Source organism: Halichoeres trimaculatus, unplaced genomic scaffold, assembly GCF_033239565.1.
Source record: "Halichoeres trimaculatus isolate MK-OKI-2021-1 unplaced genomic scaffold, fHalTri1.1 fHalTri1_scaffold_18, whole genome shotgun sequence".
In the NCBI taxonomy this organism is placed as follows: Eukaryota; Metazoa; Chordata; class Actinopteri; order Labriformes; family Labridae; genus Halichoeres; species Halichoeres trimaculatus.
Genome location: NW_027437196.1, coordinates 6,804,137 through 6,821,772, shown reverse-complemented (window position 1 = coordinate 6,821,772; position 17,636 = coordinate 6,804,137). Strand labels below are relative to the sequence as shown.

General features: G+C 40.6%; 1 protein-coding gene across 2 annotated transcripts in view; it reads right to left on the bottom strand.

Moving 5' to 3' along the window:
* The window catches only part of LOC141807370 (melanoma receptor tyrosine-protein kinase-like), a 38,875-nt gene extending 22,916 nt beyond the window's left edge, over positions 1 to 15,959 (bottom strand). For both annotated transcript variants that reach the window (XM_074693333.1, XM_074693334.1), the window contains exon 1: positions 15,767 to 15,959. In XM_074693333.1, coding sequence (XP_074549434.1) covers positions 15,767 to 15,845 — 79 coding nt within the window. In that variant the 5' untranslated portion in view covers positions 15,846 to 15,959. The remainder of the gene's footprint in view (positions 1 to 15,766) is intronic.
* Between the last annotated feature and the right edge of the window lie 1,677 nt (positions 15,960 to 17,636).

The following is a 17,636-nucleotide window of genomic DNA, read 5'->3' as shown; positions in this document are numbered from 1 at the left end:
AACAGAGGTTAAAACAAAGTTTTTTTCTAGGGTCCCTTTTACACAAATGGACCTCCTATGGTACCCAAGTGGACAGGCAAGCCTAAAACATCAAGGTCTCCACTCCTCCACAGGTTTACAGAAGGCTGGCCAATCAGAGTGAAGGGGGTTTGTGGAGCGGAGAGTCTTAAAGAGACAGCAGCTAAAACAATGTGTTTCAGACAGAGGCTAAAACAAGGTTTTCTGGGGTCCCGAGAGGACGGCCAAGCCTAACACTTTAAGGTCTCGACCCCTGACAGGTTGCCAGAAGGCTGGCCAATCAAAGTGAAGGGGGTAAAGCCTTAAAGAGACGGCAGCCAAAACAAAGTGTTTCAAGAAAAGGCTACAACAAGATTTTCTGGGGCCCCTTTTACAAGAAGGGACAGCCTATGGTATGTTAGAGGACAGGCAAGTCTAAAACTTTAAGGGCTCCAACCCCTGACAGGTTTCCAAAAGGCTGGCCAATCAGAGTGAAGGGGGTTTGTGGAGCAGGGAGCCTTAAAGAGACAGCAACCAAAATAAATGTTTCAAACAAGGGCTAAAACAAGGTGTCTGGGGCCCCGTTTCCACGACGTTACATTCGAAAACGCTAAAACCTAGTTTGCACGGAGACACTGAGGGTCTGAAAATGCTGTAGTAAGCATGCCAGGCCTGTAGTTGGGGCTATTGCTGTCTTGTCCAGAGGAAGCTTTTGTAGATCTCCACCAAAGTAGAGTTGGGCAGATCATCTGGTGTATTGGTGAATGCTAAGTAAAGAAGTGGAGCAACAGATGCACACTTTGTTAGAAGACAAGACAGAGACAAAGACAGATTGAGCAGCACAAGTGCAGCATGGTAGTCCAATGAAAAAGCCGGCTTAATGTTTGACGGCATCAGTGTCGGCAGTGTTCTAGAAAAATTCTGTGTAAACGTGGCACAGAAACGCAACAATACTTTTGGGTTTCACCCTAAAACTGTTGTGGTGTAAACGGCCCCTAAATCACCAGTGTGAGAAAAATAGGTCGTTTTTGTAAATCATTTAAAGCTACAAATTGGGGACGAGAGGGACAGTATAACACCCCCTCATGTATAGAATTTGCTGGACTTATGCCGTTGTGTTTTGTCTGACTTGTTTTTAAAGTAAGTAATCTGCACTTTCTGTCAAACTAAATTAAAATATCACCAAAGTGCTTCAACTTTGAGCCTTAATAAAAAAAAACATCAGCAGAAAACCTGAACAGACACCCCGTGAGTTCCTCTCCTCTCTTCTCTCTTTCTCCTCATGCCGTCTGAATTTATGTGGCCCTCACTGAGGCGTTCAAACCCTCTGAGACCAAAGAAAAGGCTCAAAGTGAAGTCAGCGCAGTGACTGCGAGGTGGCGGCTCGTTCAGAGGGCGGCGGGATGAAATCAGTCTTCATAAAGATCAAAGAGGAGAGGAGAGGAGAAAAAAGATGGAGAGGGATCCTGGCTGAGACCTTCAACATGACAGATCTCTGCTCCTCTGCAGAACGGAGAAACGAAAACACAAAAGCAGAAATATTTTCAGGGAAGAGGATCTTTGGTGTTGGGACTGAAAAACTAATCAAAAGAAACTTAGACGTCTTACAAAAACTGAGCAACACAATAACACAAACTAAACAGCAAGGGATGTTAAATTGATATTTAAATATGAACCAAAAAACAGAACATTTATAAACGGTTAATTTTTGTTCTTTTTCTTTCATGAATAAATATAAATAAAAGAAAATTTGTTATTTTTTTCCTCTCATTTGTTTATATAGACCATATAAAGGGTAGTTGAATCACAGGTATGGGTCTGATCTTGATTTATTATTTAGTTTGTCTGATAATCCCCATAGGTTGAAGATCGCCAAACTTTCTCTTTCTCTTTGTTTACCTGATTGACTCACTGATAACAGCTGTTTGTGTATTCTTGAAATAAAATGTCCACTTCTCTGGCTGAAAAATGTTTTTCTAGATCTTTTCTCTGTCACTGTGTTACCCCCAGTGGCAGCTGCTGGTCAGTCAAGGGGGGGGAAGCTCATTTTTTTCTGGCCTCCATCATAAATTTGTTTATTTATTTAAACGTGAATTCTACCCTCCGAGCCAGCTTGTTAGTAGCTGGAGCTGCTACGTGAGACTTCGACAGCTGTAGCTGTAGCTGCTTATTGGTGGAAAGAGAGAGAATCTTTAAACTCAACGCTCGTCGTTTTTAAGAAAAGTAAACTCGCCTCCGGATCAGTCCAGAACAACTGAATGTATAACTGAGAAGATGCTCCAGTGGAGGGTTATACTTCAAGATCGCTCCTTGGCTCATTTCACTGTCAATCAAAAAGGGATTCGGCCTCAGACAGATCATCCAATCATCATGCAGAAGCCCAGCGTCCAGGCCAGCCCACTGCCTCATAGACCCCCAGAGACGCTGAGCGTCCGATGGGCGGGACAAAGCCCAGCGTTTATCCAATGACCGTCCAGTTTCCACAGTGGAACAACCCACTCTACACTTCCCCGGTGAAGACAGAAGACGCTCAGCGTCCGACTGTGTTAAATCACTGAGACGCTGCAGGGATGAATGAGAAGGAGGTGGAGCCAGTTAACTGTGATAGGAGCTGATTCTGAACAAAAGATGAAGGAATTCTAGCGCATACTTTGTCAATGAAATGTACACACAGCAGAACATATCACCACTTTTTTAAGGGACATTTTAGGGGAAGCTGAGCTTCCTTTGCAGTCTTGGAGCAATCGCCACTGGTTACTGCTCACCAGGTTTATCACTTTTTGAGTGGTAGGCGTGCCCTGTTTGACTTTGTTTGATGGGTTTTTTTCAGGAGGTTCCCCTGAATTATGACATAATCTGCACCTGCGTCTCTTTCATGGTGTAATTAGTTGACTGGCTGATTATTTGCAGTCGTGCATGCGGCTAATGCTGCAGCCAAACAGGCTGTTCCATAACAGAAGGACTAATGGTCCTCTTTGTTTAATGGCTGAGCGTGCATACAGGCCTAGGACAGTAAAAAATAAAGGAATTTTCCTTTTTTATTTTGTTTCAATGAGGAAAAAACAGAAAATGCTATTGCTGCTTTCAGGAGCAGTAAAATTTTCATATTGACTGCACGTATGTCAGGATTATTTTGACAAATAAATTGTTTCCACGAGCCCAGATTCAGGTCACGTCTTTTAACTGCAGAGGGAGGCAAATCAGGCCCAAACCAGGCTTTATATCATCTGATGTGAGGCAGCGATCATCAAACTGTATTTTGCGGTCTGCCTTTCTTCTTTTCTAACCATATAAATATCAACACAGTAGCTTGCTTAAAACTTTCGAGAAATTATTTCGGTTTGATTTATGAATTGGAACTGAAATGCACGCCTAATCAAATCCACAAATCTCAGAAATTTAGAGTAAAGTAGGTGAGCACTACAAAATAATCAAGCAGATTTACAGCCTACAAAAGTCAGCAAAATCTGTATCATCAGATTATGATAAAGTGTCAGGTGTGCTAAGAGTGGTTTTCCCTCTCTGTCCTGACTTGATACTATAAAAATTAAACTTACAGAGTGAAGCGTCTCACTCTTATAAACAATCTTTGTCTGGGATTAGAAACCTGCCTGCAGGGAGAGATTTACAAGAAACTGGGTGAGTTAGTCACATAATTATCGATAATTATTGACTGAGCTCCTCTGTGTTCAGAAAAACTGCCGCTTCCTGATAAAAGTGAAGAAATAAAAGTCTGAGGTTAAGATTTATGAAGCTGAGAGCTCAGACAGTCGAGGTATAAGCAAATCTGCACACCAAACCCGACTGTTTTAGACTCAAAGATGAATCAAAACTTGTAGCTTGTGACTGATTTACAGAAGCCAGAGCTGCTGAGCTGAAAACAAAAAGATAAAAACAGGAAGACAATCCATAAAAGCTTGTGTTAAGAGATCAATACGTGGAGTGTTTGACCTGCAGTCACCTTGCCGGCAGCCGAACATCAAATATTCACTCCAGAAAAATCAATGAAAGTTTATCGTTCTGCTCGATCAAACGTCAGATTTTAAAGTGTGCTTTACATGTTTTTATTGATGTTTTTAAAAGGGCAGCAGCAGAAAAAACTACAGGGAACAAAACACTGAATGATGGTTTACACAAAGGTGATAAAGTTGGTGACTCAAACCTGTGGAGAGGAACGAGACTTTGAGACCAGTTTGGTCACAGTTTTAGTTTTATGGTTGAACTCAGCTAATGGTGCTCTGGTACAGTCTAACTGTAAGTTTGAAAGAAAAGAAATGAGGCTGATGCTAAAAACCGAAGTTCCTCAAGTGTCCACTAGAGGCTGGGTCTCAAAGCAACAGAAACCAGATAAACACCTGTTCAAAAATGTTGATCTATACAGCAGCGGTAAACATGTTTACACCCTGGTTCAAAAAATGACAACAATCAGAATAGCTCATTTCTCAAACAGCACATGCTTTACGGGACTGAATTTTCTTATAGTCTCACAGATTTGACAACTAGAGTAACGAGTTAGCCAAGGCAGAGGGGAAGCTGATCTAACTGACAGGCCAACACTAGCTGTTAGCAAGTAGGCTAAAGACCTCTTCTCTGCATTAACTACCTCAACCAGAAGTGAGGTTGATGCAGTATTCTGACAAAGACAGGCTTCAAAACTCTGCTTTGAAAACTGGTGGGTGATGTCACAGAGAAGCAAGATGAATGTTTATTACAACTACTACAGGAAAACTTGAATTCTTACTACAGTTATGGACAAAAAAGTTATGTAATGAAAAAAAATGCTGACTTGGCAATATTTCTTTATCATTTATGGAAATTATCAGATACTGCAGCCATTGCTTTTTTTTTTTTCATTGAGAACTTTTTCAGAGAATACATTTTTTGCTTTTCATGGTTCCCTCTGCTCAATTACATCCCTTACAGCTGAAATACACCACATGAGTCTCTGGTTCGGCTCGGCTCTATCACAGCACTGGATCAGATAGGTTTCCAGTCAACTTGAAGTGTCAACTTACACTGAATCCACTCCATTGGAGCCCAGCCATTTTTGCCTGATGCCAGCGCTGTCAATTTAACAAAAAGTAGATGAGCGGGACAGGAAGTAGTGCACGGAAACTACCCCAAAACACCCCAGTGGTTTTCGAAATAAAACAAACCGTACTTTTTTGTGTTCAAGTGGAAAAAAATATCAATTCGTTTAGTAATAAAAACAAAAAGTTTTTCAATTTAACACATTTAGTCTTCAATATATAAACTTGCAATGATGTGTTCATGTCCTCACACTCACAAGGATGCCTTAAAAATCGAAAGGTATCCAGACATGATACATTTCGGTTTTATGCGGATCGGTACCCAGTACTATAGCCAGAAATCAGCCGGTACCTATAAAAGTACCTAATTCGGTACCCATCCCTGGTCCTTGCCAACAGGCAATGGAATGGAACCAGACCAGAGACGCATCTGGTCTATTTGAGCTATTAGCCTCAGTAGAGGACCTATAACTGTGTTTCAACTGTCGGACCTATGGCAGAAATTTAGTTCTGGGGTCAAATTTACCCCTGAAAACGGCCCTAACCTGGGGTCGTGCTGTGTAGTGGTCCAGGGACTTTTTGCAACCTGATTGGTGGAGCAGCCAGTGTTTAAAGTTCTCCATCTGTCCACAAAATCATGACCCACAGCTGTGTTTGACTTGGTTTAATAACTCCTAAACAACGGTCTTCTTTGAGCCTGATAGTGTGAATGTGTCTCTCTCAGCTCCTGGTGTTCCAGTTTAAAGAGTGACCCTGTAAAGTGGAGTCCTCCACCTGGATATCAAGTTTACAACAGCTGTGAAAACACGGAAAAAGTCCTGATGATAATTAATGCTACACATAAAGATGGCAGCTTGTTTCCCTCTATGGTGTTACTTTTGCTGAACGACCTTCGTTGCTGTCTTACCGCCCTCTACTGGTCTGGTGGTTTTTGCATCCACCTGTATTTTCTTCTCCATTCGTAACTGTCCTGTTTTCGGACCGAGGGTCAAAATGTAAACAAACATTGGGCCACAGAAACACATAAGTTCCTGGGAATGTTTTACCAGGAACTAAAAGTTCCTGCACCCTCTAGCCAGCTGAAATAAACTGTGTTCATGCCGTGCTCTGTTTGCGTTGGGACTTTCAGGCCAAAACAGACACGATGTTGTCCTGCAGGATGCCACGACAGAAACACATCGGCCTTGTCTCTGTGTGTGAATGTCTCTCTCTCTTTCACACACACACACACACACACACACACTCTTCAGGAATTTCTCGACCAGCTGAGAAACGCTCACCCTCCTGAACACACACTCAGCAGGTTCGGAGAAATCCCTCTTCGGTTCCCCTGGAAGCAGAGTGGCTCTGCGCTGACACAGAAACATGACATGGCTCTCGGTGTTTGTGGATGAGATAACACTCTGACAGATTCACTCAGCGAGCGTTTGTTGATCATGTTTTCAGGGCTGTGTGAGTTTGGATCAGAAATACTGAAAACCAGTCCAGCTGCTTCTGTCTGCTTTGTTCTGCAATGCACCAATAAAAACGTCTCTTGTGCGGTTTGTCAGAGTGCAAACACTTTTTCTTCTCTCTCAGCTGTGAGCAGAAACACGATCCTGTCAGAGGAAAATAAGTGAATGAAAACTCCTAAACAAACGCTTCCCTAATCAAAAACAAATCATAAAATCTGCAGTGTGCATGTGGAGGTGTTTGCAGCTCGTGTCGGGTCATGTATGTGTGTATCGTGTATGTGTGCCCTGCCTGCAGCAGTGTGTGCAGGTCAGAGCGAGACTCTGCTTGTCTGCCGGGCTGAAGCTGCTCCTCTCGCACTCTGCTGCTGTGAGAGGAAAATTCCAAACCAACAACTCCCGTTTTGTGTTTTTTTGACACTTTGACAGTCGGTAATGTGGACCGGTGACAGACGGATGACAAGTCCCCTCATGTCTGTCAGAGCTGGAGGTGTTACATGCTGCAAAGTGATTAACAGACTCATTGGCAGACGTTTAAGTCTCTGTCACTTCAGAAAAACAGAGGGAGGATCGAGGACTTGCGCCTCAGTTTTACTAACTAGCAGTGGGTCTCTTGCGCTGCCTGAACTTTAAGAGGATCTCAGTCCCGCCAGAGCATAGAGCGTGAGAGTCAACATCTTAGAGGAGATTGTTAGCTTGGTTGCATTCAGCACTAAATCTTTATCAGATGATCACTGACGTGTGCAAGGATTAGAATACAGCTAATCTCTATTCCCAGATTTTACACAAAAATGTACAATCTGTACTCAAGGTCTGGATTTCCAGCGTGATCTAGTTTCTGTTTGTCGTCTGAGTAGTATCAACCAATCAGGTGTCAGCAGGAAAAACAGTCTGGACAGAGAGTAACACCAGGAGTTCTAGAATTCTGAGATCAAAGAAAGAATTCTGATCCCAGAATTCTAGAACTCCTTTTCTCGCCTCAGACCTGACAAATCTTGACTTCTGACTAATCTGCATTATGATGTTGTTATGTCGGCAATGAATGGCCCTATCAGCTGAGAGGGGGTGGAGACAGAGGGGTCTTTAGATCCAGTTTCCTAAAAAAGGTTTAAGTTTAAGTTTATTGATCTATTGCTACAGTGATGTAGCTTAATCTGTTTCCAGGCACAGAACAAGTCCTCTAAGTTAGCATACACGCTTCGGTCAATATCTTGGTCAAAGAGATCGGAAATAACACAAATGGCTTCATTAAATCCCTCTGCTTTGCAGGCCACATGTTCAGAGTCCGAAATTGCAGCATCAGTATTCTCTGCCAGGTCTAAAAAAAAATCTGTTATCAACTCACAGGAGAGCTCACGGCCTAAGTAATGTTGGTGAGTTGACCAGTGTAAGTCCCGCCGACTGAGTTTGATGGGTGAGAGTGACAGGAAAAAATTATTTCATGTATTTCATATTTCAGTAACCATGACTGACTAAATTTATTAATTAAATGGTGAAATAAATAATTAAATAAATTAATTTTGCTTCAATTGACAAATTAACATTAAAAACAATAAAAAATACATTTAATTATTTAAGTATTTAATAAAACATTCATGTAATAAAATGGTTGATTTTATATTTATTTATCTATTGATTTATTTCCAATTTTAAACAATTAGTGACACATTTTTTTATTTTTTTATTTATTTATTTATTTTTATTCATTTTATTTCATTATTATTTATTTTATGTTTACTTCATTTTAGCACTTTTAGTCCTGCATAGGGGGCACTTCAAGTATTCCCCCCAAAAAATAGAAGAAAAAAAAAAAAAATTCAACTGTTGGAACGACTGTCCTTCCCAACATGAATTATTTTATTGTCATATTTGTCTTTTCTTGTCGAATGTTTGCTGCCAGACACCTGAGAGCGCTCGCTTCTTCCCAGAGACAGCTGGATTACCTTTGATCTGAGGGAGGTGGCAGTTGAAACCCTGAGTATGGCTTGAAAATGGACATCACTATTCTTAAATTTGCCTTATCTCCCTAGTACTTTGCATACTGCTCCCGTTCATTTGAATACTGCTGTGTGAAGTTACTCCTTAAGGACGGCAACTTTCTCTTTGCAGACGAGACGGGTGTAACTCCCCAAAAACTCCACAGAAATATTCATTCTCCCACTTCTAAGATGCACATATCTTTATCAGGCAGTAGCTGAAGGGTTAAAATATCCCATCATGACTGAGATTTTTGTACTTTTGCTCGATTCAAAGATAATTGGATAATTCTCATAAGAGGCTTTCGTGTGATTGCACAGTTACAGCCTGGTTCAAACTTCTGAAATGCTGCCAACACCTCCAGTTTTTAGGGAGCTGTTTTGGGTCACTAAAAGCCGAACAGAGCTGTGGAAGCAGGGTTATGCTCAAGCTTAAAAAGGCGTTTCAGATTGCAAACAGAAGCAAAGTGTAAAAAGAGATAATCTGAATAACAACAAACATTTATCTCAGGGTATCAGAATCTCAGAGGCTCGAGCAGTGAGCCCTGTGGGACACCAGAGCACACCGTTTCAAAGCAGGTATGTTTTTCTTCTTTCGAATGACCAGCTTTAATTTTCTCTCTGCTTTTAAGGGGCTAAAACTGAGCAACCAGGGTAAAGATCTGAAAGAAAATAAACAAAAAAAGTCTTCTGAATTCTATACGAGGTGCAAATATCAGAAACATGACCAGGTGAAACATGTGACAGGTGGAGCTTTGAGCGACCTCTGACCTTGAGGTGAAAGGTTTATTGTGAAAGTCAAACTCAGGTTAAAGATGTTTTCCCTCTCCCGCTCCAAATATCGTGTTTACATGTTACAGTACGGCGAGAGCGGCCTGTTTAATCCTGCTAACAGTTTCTCAGCTCCATTATTGACATTCCTCAAATTCCTGCTCTGAAATCCCCCAGGCTGCACTGCTGCAGCAGGTCAAGCCAAAAAGAAGTGGAGTGAGTTTGATTCGCACAGCACGGTGACACAATTAAAGAAATACCTTCAGGGATTTACGACGAGCACGCCACACCCTCCATCCTCTGAGCCTGAGGTCACACCTGCAGCTCTGCCGCTCCGTGTCCTCTCTGTCACCGCTGGGAAACTGCACGCTGTTATTCCAACTCATAACCCAACCTAATTAAAGCCTTAATAAGCCCGCAGAGTGACAGGTGATGGAGTGAGACTTCAACAGACAGGCTCGACCAGTCAGAGAGCGTGTGATAATCTACCTCCACCTGTTAGAGTCTCTTTCAATGTGCAACATCGACGTGCAAGTTAATGTATGTGTTTAAAAAGATGACTCAGTCCAGCAAACAAACGATTATTGATGACAAATCACTTCTTCCAGTTAGGAAATGCCTCCAGCTGTGCTTTGAATCAGGAAAGTGAAAGGACAACATTAGGTCTGCCACAACAAATCAATAAAATTGATAAAAATCAATTAGTTAAAGCGCTGACAATGTTTTTCCATCATCTATGCACTGTGTTTCGCCATTACTGTATCAGTTTGTCTTCATTTCACTTGTCTTCTTCCTTTTTGTTGGATTATTTAGCGGTTAGCAACTAGCTGAAGGTGCATTACCACCACCTGCTTGACTGGAGCTGGATCTGGAGTTGATCAACTGGGCTGTGGGGCTGTATGCGTCACAAGTAAACAGATCAGCGTGGTGGAGGGGAAGCCGGGCCAGCAGGTGAGGGAAACAAGTAAACACACAAATAATGGCAGAGCTGGAGAAGCTGTTCGTCCAAAAAATGCCAGAGTTTGTGAGTATTTCACGCTGAGTAAAAGCACACAGCATGTTAATTGACAAATGTGACCTCGCATGGCACGGCAGTGCGACTGCAGCACCTAAAACACAAACATGTTGGGCTCATTGATGACGAGCCGGGAGCTACAAAATCCCACATACACTCTTTTAAAATGCTGTGAAATGCATGGTTTGTCTTTTAACACTTTTAGTCTTTTTATTAAATCATCACCCTGTTTGAAAAACCATTAGAAGGTCATTAAACTAACGTTAGCATTAGCGTTACCTGCTACAGACAGTGATAGGGCAGAGGGGGTGAACTGTTTTACCTGCAGGTGAAAAGATTGAGGACACATTTTTATTTATTTGCCTTTTTGGCCCAATAAGTTCTTAATCTGATGACATAATATTATATTTTCTGTTATTTTGCCCAAACTGTTGATCCTTTAAGTGACAATTTCACATTTGAAACGATACAGTACCGATGCCCGGTACCTGGGATCAGTATTGGTACTAAACGGTACCAATTTTTGGTACTTTTTTGTGTTTAACTGGTAAAAAATATCTATTTGTTTAACAATAAGGTATACATTTTTTTTTCAATTTAACATATTTATTCTTATATATATAACCTTGCAATGCTGTGTTGGTGTCCAGTATGGAAACTCACCTACTCTTCCACTCCCTCACAGTCACAAGGATGCATTTAAGTACCTTAACATGTTACCTTTTGATTTTACATGAAAGGGTACCCAGTACTATAGACAGGAGTCGATTGGTACCTATAAAAGAACCCAATTCTGTACCCATCTGTAGTGATAACACATTCATATCACTTTTTATACTTTATAAATGTAGCATCTGGTTAGCTTAAACTGTGATAACACATGTTTTTTCTTTGTATATATCTTTAAACAAACAATAGTCATTAACTAATATATCAACTCATGTTTGGTTTTGCAAATTTTGCTATTATTCATTCTCATCCTTTAGTTTTCCCTGATTCATCGAATAATTGTTAGAGTAATCTATTACTAAAATAATTATTAGCTGCAGCCTTAGACGACATCTACATCAACAAAGAAACCCACAAAAACCCAGAGTGAGGTGTCAGACAAAAAAAACTATAAATTAAAGAAGGTCACAAAAGAACATGAACATACAAACTTAACACAACTTAGATACAAAACACCCACAATTCACTAAAACCACCTGAAACTTGAACAACCTGAACAGAGGTCACAAAATAGCAATAACAGAGACACGTGACTACCAAACAAAACGATACAAAGCAACTCTGTGGGACAAAATATTGATATAACACTCAGCAAAAGAGTGGGTACTGTCCTTTTAGGAGGGTTTATAATGTCTCTCTGGCTCCCTCTATTTCAGCCTCTGTTTCTTGAGTTACTGTCTCTTTAAGAGATCCCCCTTCCTTCTGATTGGCCAGCCCTCTGGAGGTCAGTTATAACAGAGCTACAGGCAGACCTTGGTGTTTGAGGCCAGGCCCTCCAGTGTGTCAAGAAAACAGACAGATCCTTATGGCTGATGACATCATCATTTCAGCAAGTCTCGTAAAGATCTCGTTAAGATCTCATGCTATTTTTAGGATGGACCACTTCAAGAAGTTTACAGATTCAGGAATTCCTACAACAAGTGAATATGAAGAGGTCTGAAAATCTGCACACTTTCAGTACTAACATCCATTTCTGTGACCTTATATCCATGTTTTGAATATAAGAAAGCAGAACTTTAACTCATGAAAACTTCAGTCCAAAGACGTGAATGAGCCACTGAGACTCAAAGACATGCTAATCAATCTGTGTCCCTGTCGGCCTCTTGTCTTATAATCCGTCCATGAGCACAGCATGTCCTCTGGCTGTCCTCAGACTGGCTGGTTGTTGTCAAAGTTTTTTTTTCGGTCAATACAGTTCAGCTCAGTATGCTAATAGTGTTACCATGGCAACCACAAAGCTCCGACGTTGCTCTTTATAGGGTTTCATTTCAGCTGCCTCCAAAGAAACACACTGACACGCACAAACACGGCGCCAAGGTCTTTCCCAAAAGTCAAACTCAACAGGCTGGAATGAAGCTGGAGTAAGCACACACACACACTCACACACACACACACACTCACACACACACACACACGCAAACACAAATACACGTTAGAGCCTGGTGGAGGTTTCTGCTGCAGACTGAAGGTCAGATCTCTGCAGACATAACAGTCAGTGTTCAAGTTTACCAGCAGCTGAGGTCCAAATGCAGCTTTAACATCCAGTACACACGCACACACACACACACACACACACACACACACACACACACACACACACACACACACACACACGGAGTAAACTAACCAAACTCTCTGATCTGAACAGAGTGTTAGTGGTTGCATCACTTACAGGTCGGCTCTGAAATGTTGCACAATGTGCAGATTACTATCACTGACGTATTACGACCAATCAGAGCCAATGCTACACCTTAAAAGTCTGTTATGCAAAAAAAAAAATGATAAGGAATGATCAGATTTTACATAAAAAAAGGTCTGCACATCAACAAGAGGCATGGGATGGGTGTGACACAGTGCATTATGGGTAAGAGCATGTCTTCTTTGACACTATCCATGTCCAAAATCAACCATTCGTGATCACATTGTAATTCTCAAAGACTTTCAAAAGTTTCCTCAAATCAGTTTGCAAAAGTCTCTGCAAGCCCTTAAAGGTCCCATATTATGCAAAAATCGCTTTAAGTCTTTTAGTGAGATTTGTGGGTCTTTTGCTTTCCTCCCAGCCCACAAAATGTGATATTTAATGACAAAACCTGTATTTAGTAGTGCTTGTGAATGTAAAATCCTGACCTAAAACGAGCTGTTTGGATTTTGGGGATTTATCGACATCAGCGATTCCCTTTTTTGACCAATCAGGAGCAGGTCTGACCTGATTGGTCCACCAGAGCAGATACCCCCGCACCCCCTCCCCGCCCACTGCCCTCCCTGCTGCTGTTAAGAAAGCCAAAGCTGAAGAGCCATCACTGCTCTGTTTTTGGCTGTAAACAGCCACATAGTTCAATGCACAAGCTTCCCATCTCGGAAGAAGACAAGACTAAGTGTCTAGAGTTCATTTATCAAGGAAATGTGCCAGCTACACTCAGTAAAACTGTGCATGTGTGCTAGTCACTTCACAGCCGACTGCTTTTCCAACTTTGGACAGTACAACAGAGGGCTAGAGAATAGACTGGTCCTGAATCCAGGCGCATTACCAACCATCCTCCAACAAACCTGGGACCCTGGAAATGTGAGTATTTTAAATGCTGTGTGCTGTGGAGCAGAGCTTTTCCTCAGTGTCCCCCCTGTCTCTGTGTTAGCTTCAGGATGCTAACTCTAGCTGCGGTTAGCCTGTTGTTTTAGCCTGTAATGTTACGGTAAACGAGCTTTGCTGTTTTCTAAACATTGTGCACTCAGAGCTCGTGGCGCCACTCTCAGTGACGTGGAAGAGCGGGGCGGGATCAGCGGTGGCTCATTTACATATGAAGGCCACGCCCACTAAATCAGACCGTTCTGAACAGAGGGACTATGAGAGCCTGGAAACTATGCTGCTGTGCTTGATTTATTGTTTTTTTGGACCAAAACATGTTACTACCATTTCATGAAGACATCAATGATCCGTATTAAACTGCAGAAAAGGAGCACAATATGGGACCTTTAAACCAGATCCTTATGGCCCTCAAAAACTCTCAGTTTGGGGACCTGAACCTCTTTGGAGACCCTTTCTCTCATGGGCTTCTCAAAATATGTCCAAACACTCCTCTGAGACTTCTGCAACCTGCATGAAAGTCTTTGCAGTTTGTCTAACACTAGGTAGAGCTTTACAACATTGTAGCAGCAGATTAACCAGAGCTACAGCTCCAGCTTAGACTACACGTACATATTCATGCTAACACAGAGAATCCTGCTCTCTGATTGGCCGCCTTATCGGGGTTACTCGAACCCTAAAGTCTGAGATGAGACTCAGCATCTGTTTGCGTCTTTGGAGCGTCGAACACAAGGAGAGTCTATGAAAAACAAGGACAAACAGAGTCATTAAAAGTCCTCGACATAATCAAATTGTTGTCAAGACAAAGAGACGGAGCAGTCAGCTGTTTTCACTTACACACACACACACACAGACACACACTGAGATAACAGTCTGAACGGTCGAGCTCAGCGTTTCCTCCCATCATCACTCACTTATTTGTTCTCCTCAGACAAACGACCTGATTGGTTGGAGATATTTCCAAATTCATAATTGACTCATCATAAAAAAAACAAGCTTGCTAAGCATCATTGGAGTTCTCATTGTCCTCTTCATTGGACAGTCTAATCTAAAAGTGTTTGGGAAGGAAAACAATCAATAATCTCAGACTCAATCTGGAGATTTAATCTTCTGTTTGGGACTTCTTGATTGACAAACTTGCAAAGACTGAATCAGGTGTTTCTACGACTGATGATGAGAACAATCATCAGCTCCTGTCCTGATATAAACATGTTAAGGTGTGCAGTCGTACAGCATCGTTTTGTTACTGGACTTCCTGTATGCTAACGTCAGATTGCTCTGTTGCAGGTTCAGAGCCCTCATCTGGGACAGACAAGTCGGTGCGATCTGGCTCGGATTCAAAGTAAACAGCAGGAAATGAAGCTTTAATTGGTGATTATTCAGTCTGTAGTGAAACAGATCTCCTGTAAAGTTTCTGTGATGAGACAAACTGGGCTTAGTGACTTCAGGGTTCATGTCAGCTCAGGTTTTCGATACCTACTGACCCTCACTGTCTCTGAATTTTCCTTTTGTAATATTTTAACAGATTTCACCACAGAGAACGGGGTGACTAATGCTCATATATTATTGTTGGCATATGCATACTGGTTTAACTGTATTATTTAAAGCTGTATTATTGGAAATTTCCTGAATTTAATGCATTTTTGTCATTATTTATCAGCTTAATTGCTCTATATAGGAAAACACCTGTTTATCTGACACTTAATATAATATGTGTGTCAATATATTTTAAGGGATAAATAAAAGTTAGACTTTTGTAACTTTTTATCAATTGCTAACTTTTTTTTTTTTTTTTTTTAAAAAAAAGGTCGAAGATGCAGCTTCTGGATTTTTATTTACTGTAGACACAAAATGTTATTAAGTGATGTCACTCTGCTTCAGCTACGTTATTATAAGACGTGGTGAATGTTTCAAACATTGGCAATAAAAGACACATTAAAAGACGAATTCTTTAAGAACCTTCCTTTGCATGTTGGTTGTTTTAACTTTGTAATATTTATGTAAGAGCTCAAACTGTTGCAACAAAACTTCACATTTGTCTGAATCTTAACATATTTAATCTTACACAAAGCTTTTATTTTACTCTTATTATCTATTTTTCCAGCCCTCTGCAGCGTTCATTCATTAGTTGTGTAATAAAACAGTGAAGTTAGCAGCCTGGAGATGAGCCCTCCCTCCCCCTCTCTCCGGAGCTCTGTCCCCGGGCTGACTCTTACCTCTCCGGCCGGGGCTCGTGCAGCAGCAGCGGCCGAGCAGCAGCAGCAGCAGCGCCGCTCCGCCTCCGGTTAGCCTCATGTCCCCTCTGGTTAAAATCCGTAAAGTTTGTCTTCAGGTGGAGTCTGAGCACAGACAGCGGAAAGTTTCTCCATGAGCAGCAGAGAGAGTGAGCTGGAGCTGTTCGTGTGTCTGTGTGAGAGGAGCTGCGGGAGTCAACGAGAGTCTGCGGAGAAGTCCACACCTCCTCCTAACACCTCCTCTGCGTCCACACCTCCAAAAACCTCCTGCCTCCCACTTCCACTGCTGTACATTTACAGGACAAATACATATATCGTTAAGTTGTCATTATTTTTATTTATTTATTTATTTTTTGAAAGAAGAAGTAGCTGAAGTTATGTTAGATTGAGCAGCTATTGTGATTTGAGTCTGTTCAAAGAACACTACGGTAGCCCTGAAATGCAAAACACCTCAACAAGTAGCAGACATTGCACAAACTTAAAAAAAAAAAAAAAAAAAAAAAACTTTAAAAAAAAACTTAAAAAAAAAAAAAAAAACTAAACAAATCACAAATTACATCAAGGAAAATAAGTTAGAAAACATTAAGAGAAAAAACAACAACAAAAAGTAAATGATAAGAGAAACATTAGAACCACACGAAGTTAGGAAAAGGCAGAAAAAAACAAAAGGAAACAACAACAGTAGTTAAGAACCAAAAAGAAAAAATCTTCAAAAAAAAAAAAATCTGTAAACAACAACAACAACAACAATAAACACAAATTTTGAAATTAGTTTACAACAAAAAATGAACAAAAAAAATAATCATAATGAGTCTACAACAGAATAATGAACAGGAAAAAAAAAGAAAAAATCAAAAGTAGTTACAAAATAAGACAATATTTTTACTTTATTTTTATTTTGTTGTTGTGCTTTTTTAAAAGTTTGTTGTGTTTTGCACTTCAAGGCCACCATACACATAAAAAAGTAGCATATTTATTCGGTTATAAACTTTAAAGAAACAAAATAAATATAAATAAATGATCAAATTATTTGAACTTGTGTGAATACTTGATCACTACAGGTGCTCAATCATTTTTACTTACCCCTTATTTATTTATCTATTTTTATATATATTCTTATATTCATTTATTGTTGTTAGTATGAGGAGAAACTTGTGAATATGTTCAGTTATCTGTCTCAGTCTTGAGGGAATGATAACTAGGAGTTAAGAAAGAAATAATGAACAGGATAAACAGGACCCTCTGCTCACCCTGAGGGGATTTTGATTTTCATAACTGCCTGCTCATTATACATTATCCTCCTATACACAAACTTTTTTTTTAACCACACTATTTAATGGGCAGAGAGGGGAGTCATGGACGAGGTGTTTTTAGATTAATTTACATTAAACTCACAGTGATCTGATCTGGAAACATGGTAAAAACCTGGATCTGAGGCTGTGCTCAACAAACCTCTTTGATAGAGATGTAAATATGACCCTGTGTGTAAATAAAAAGGACAAATCAAACCTACTTATTCAAACCACTTTTCAATATACTTTATTTATCAATCTCTCCTCTGTCTTTCTCAGCTCTCCACGTTTTCATATTTAAGAGGTCACTGATTTCACCAACAATGCACTATTTTCTGCATCTATAATTAATACCTCCTCTCTGCCGTGTGTGTTTTTCCCCTGAAATGCATTTCATAAAACCTCTGTAAAAGCAGAAAACTGAACATTAATGTATTTTTCTCACTCATTTGTTCCAAATAAGAGCTGACAGCTTGTCGCCGGGCAGAAAACACAGTGGACCAGCTCAAAAGGGGTCAAAATGGAGCTTAAAGAAGTACAGTTTCTGTAGATGTTGTTGT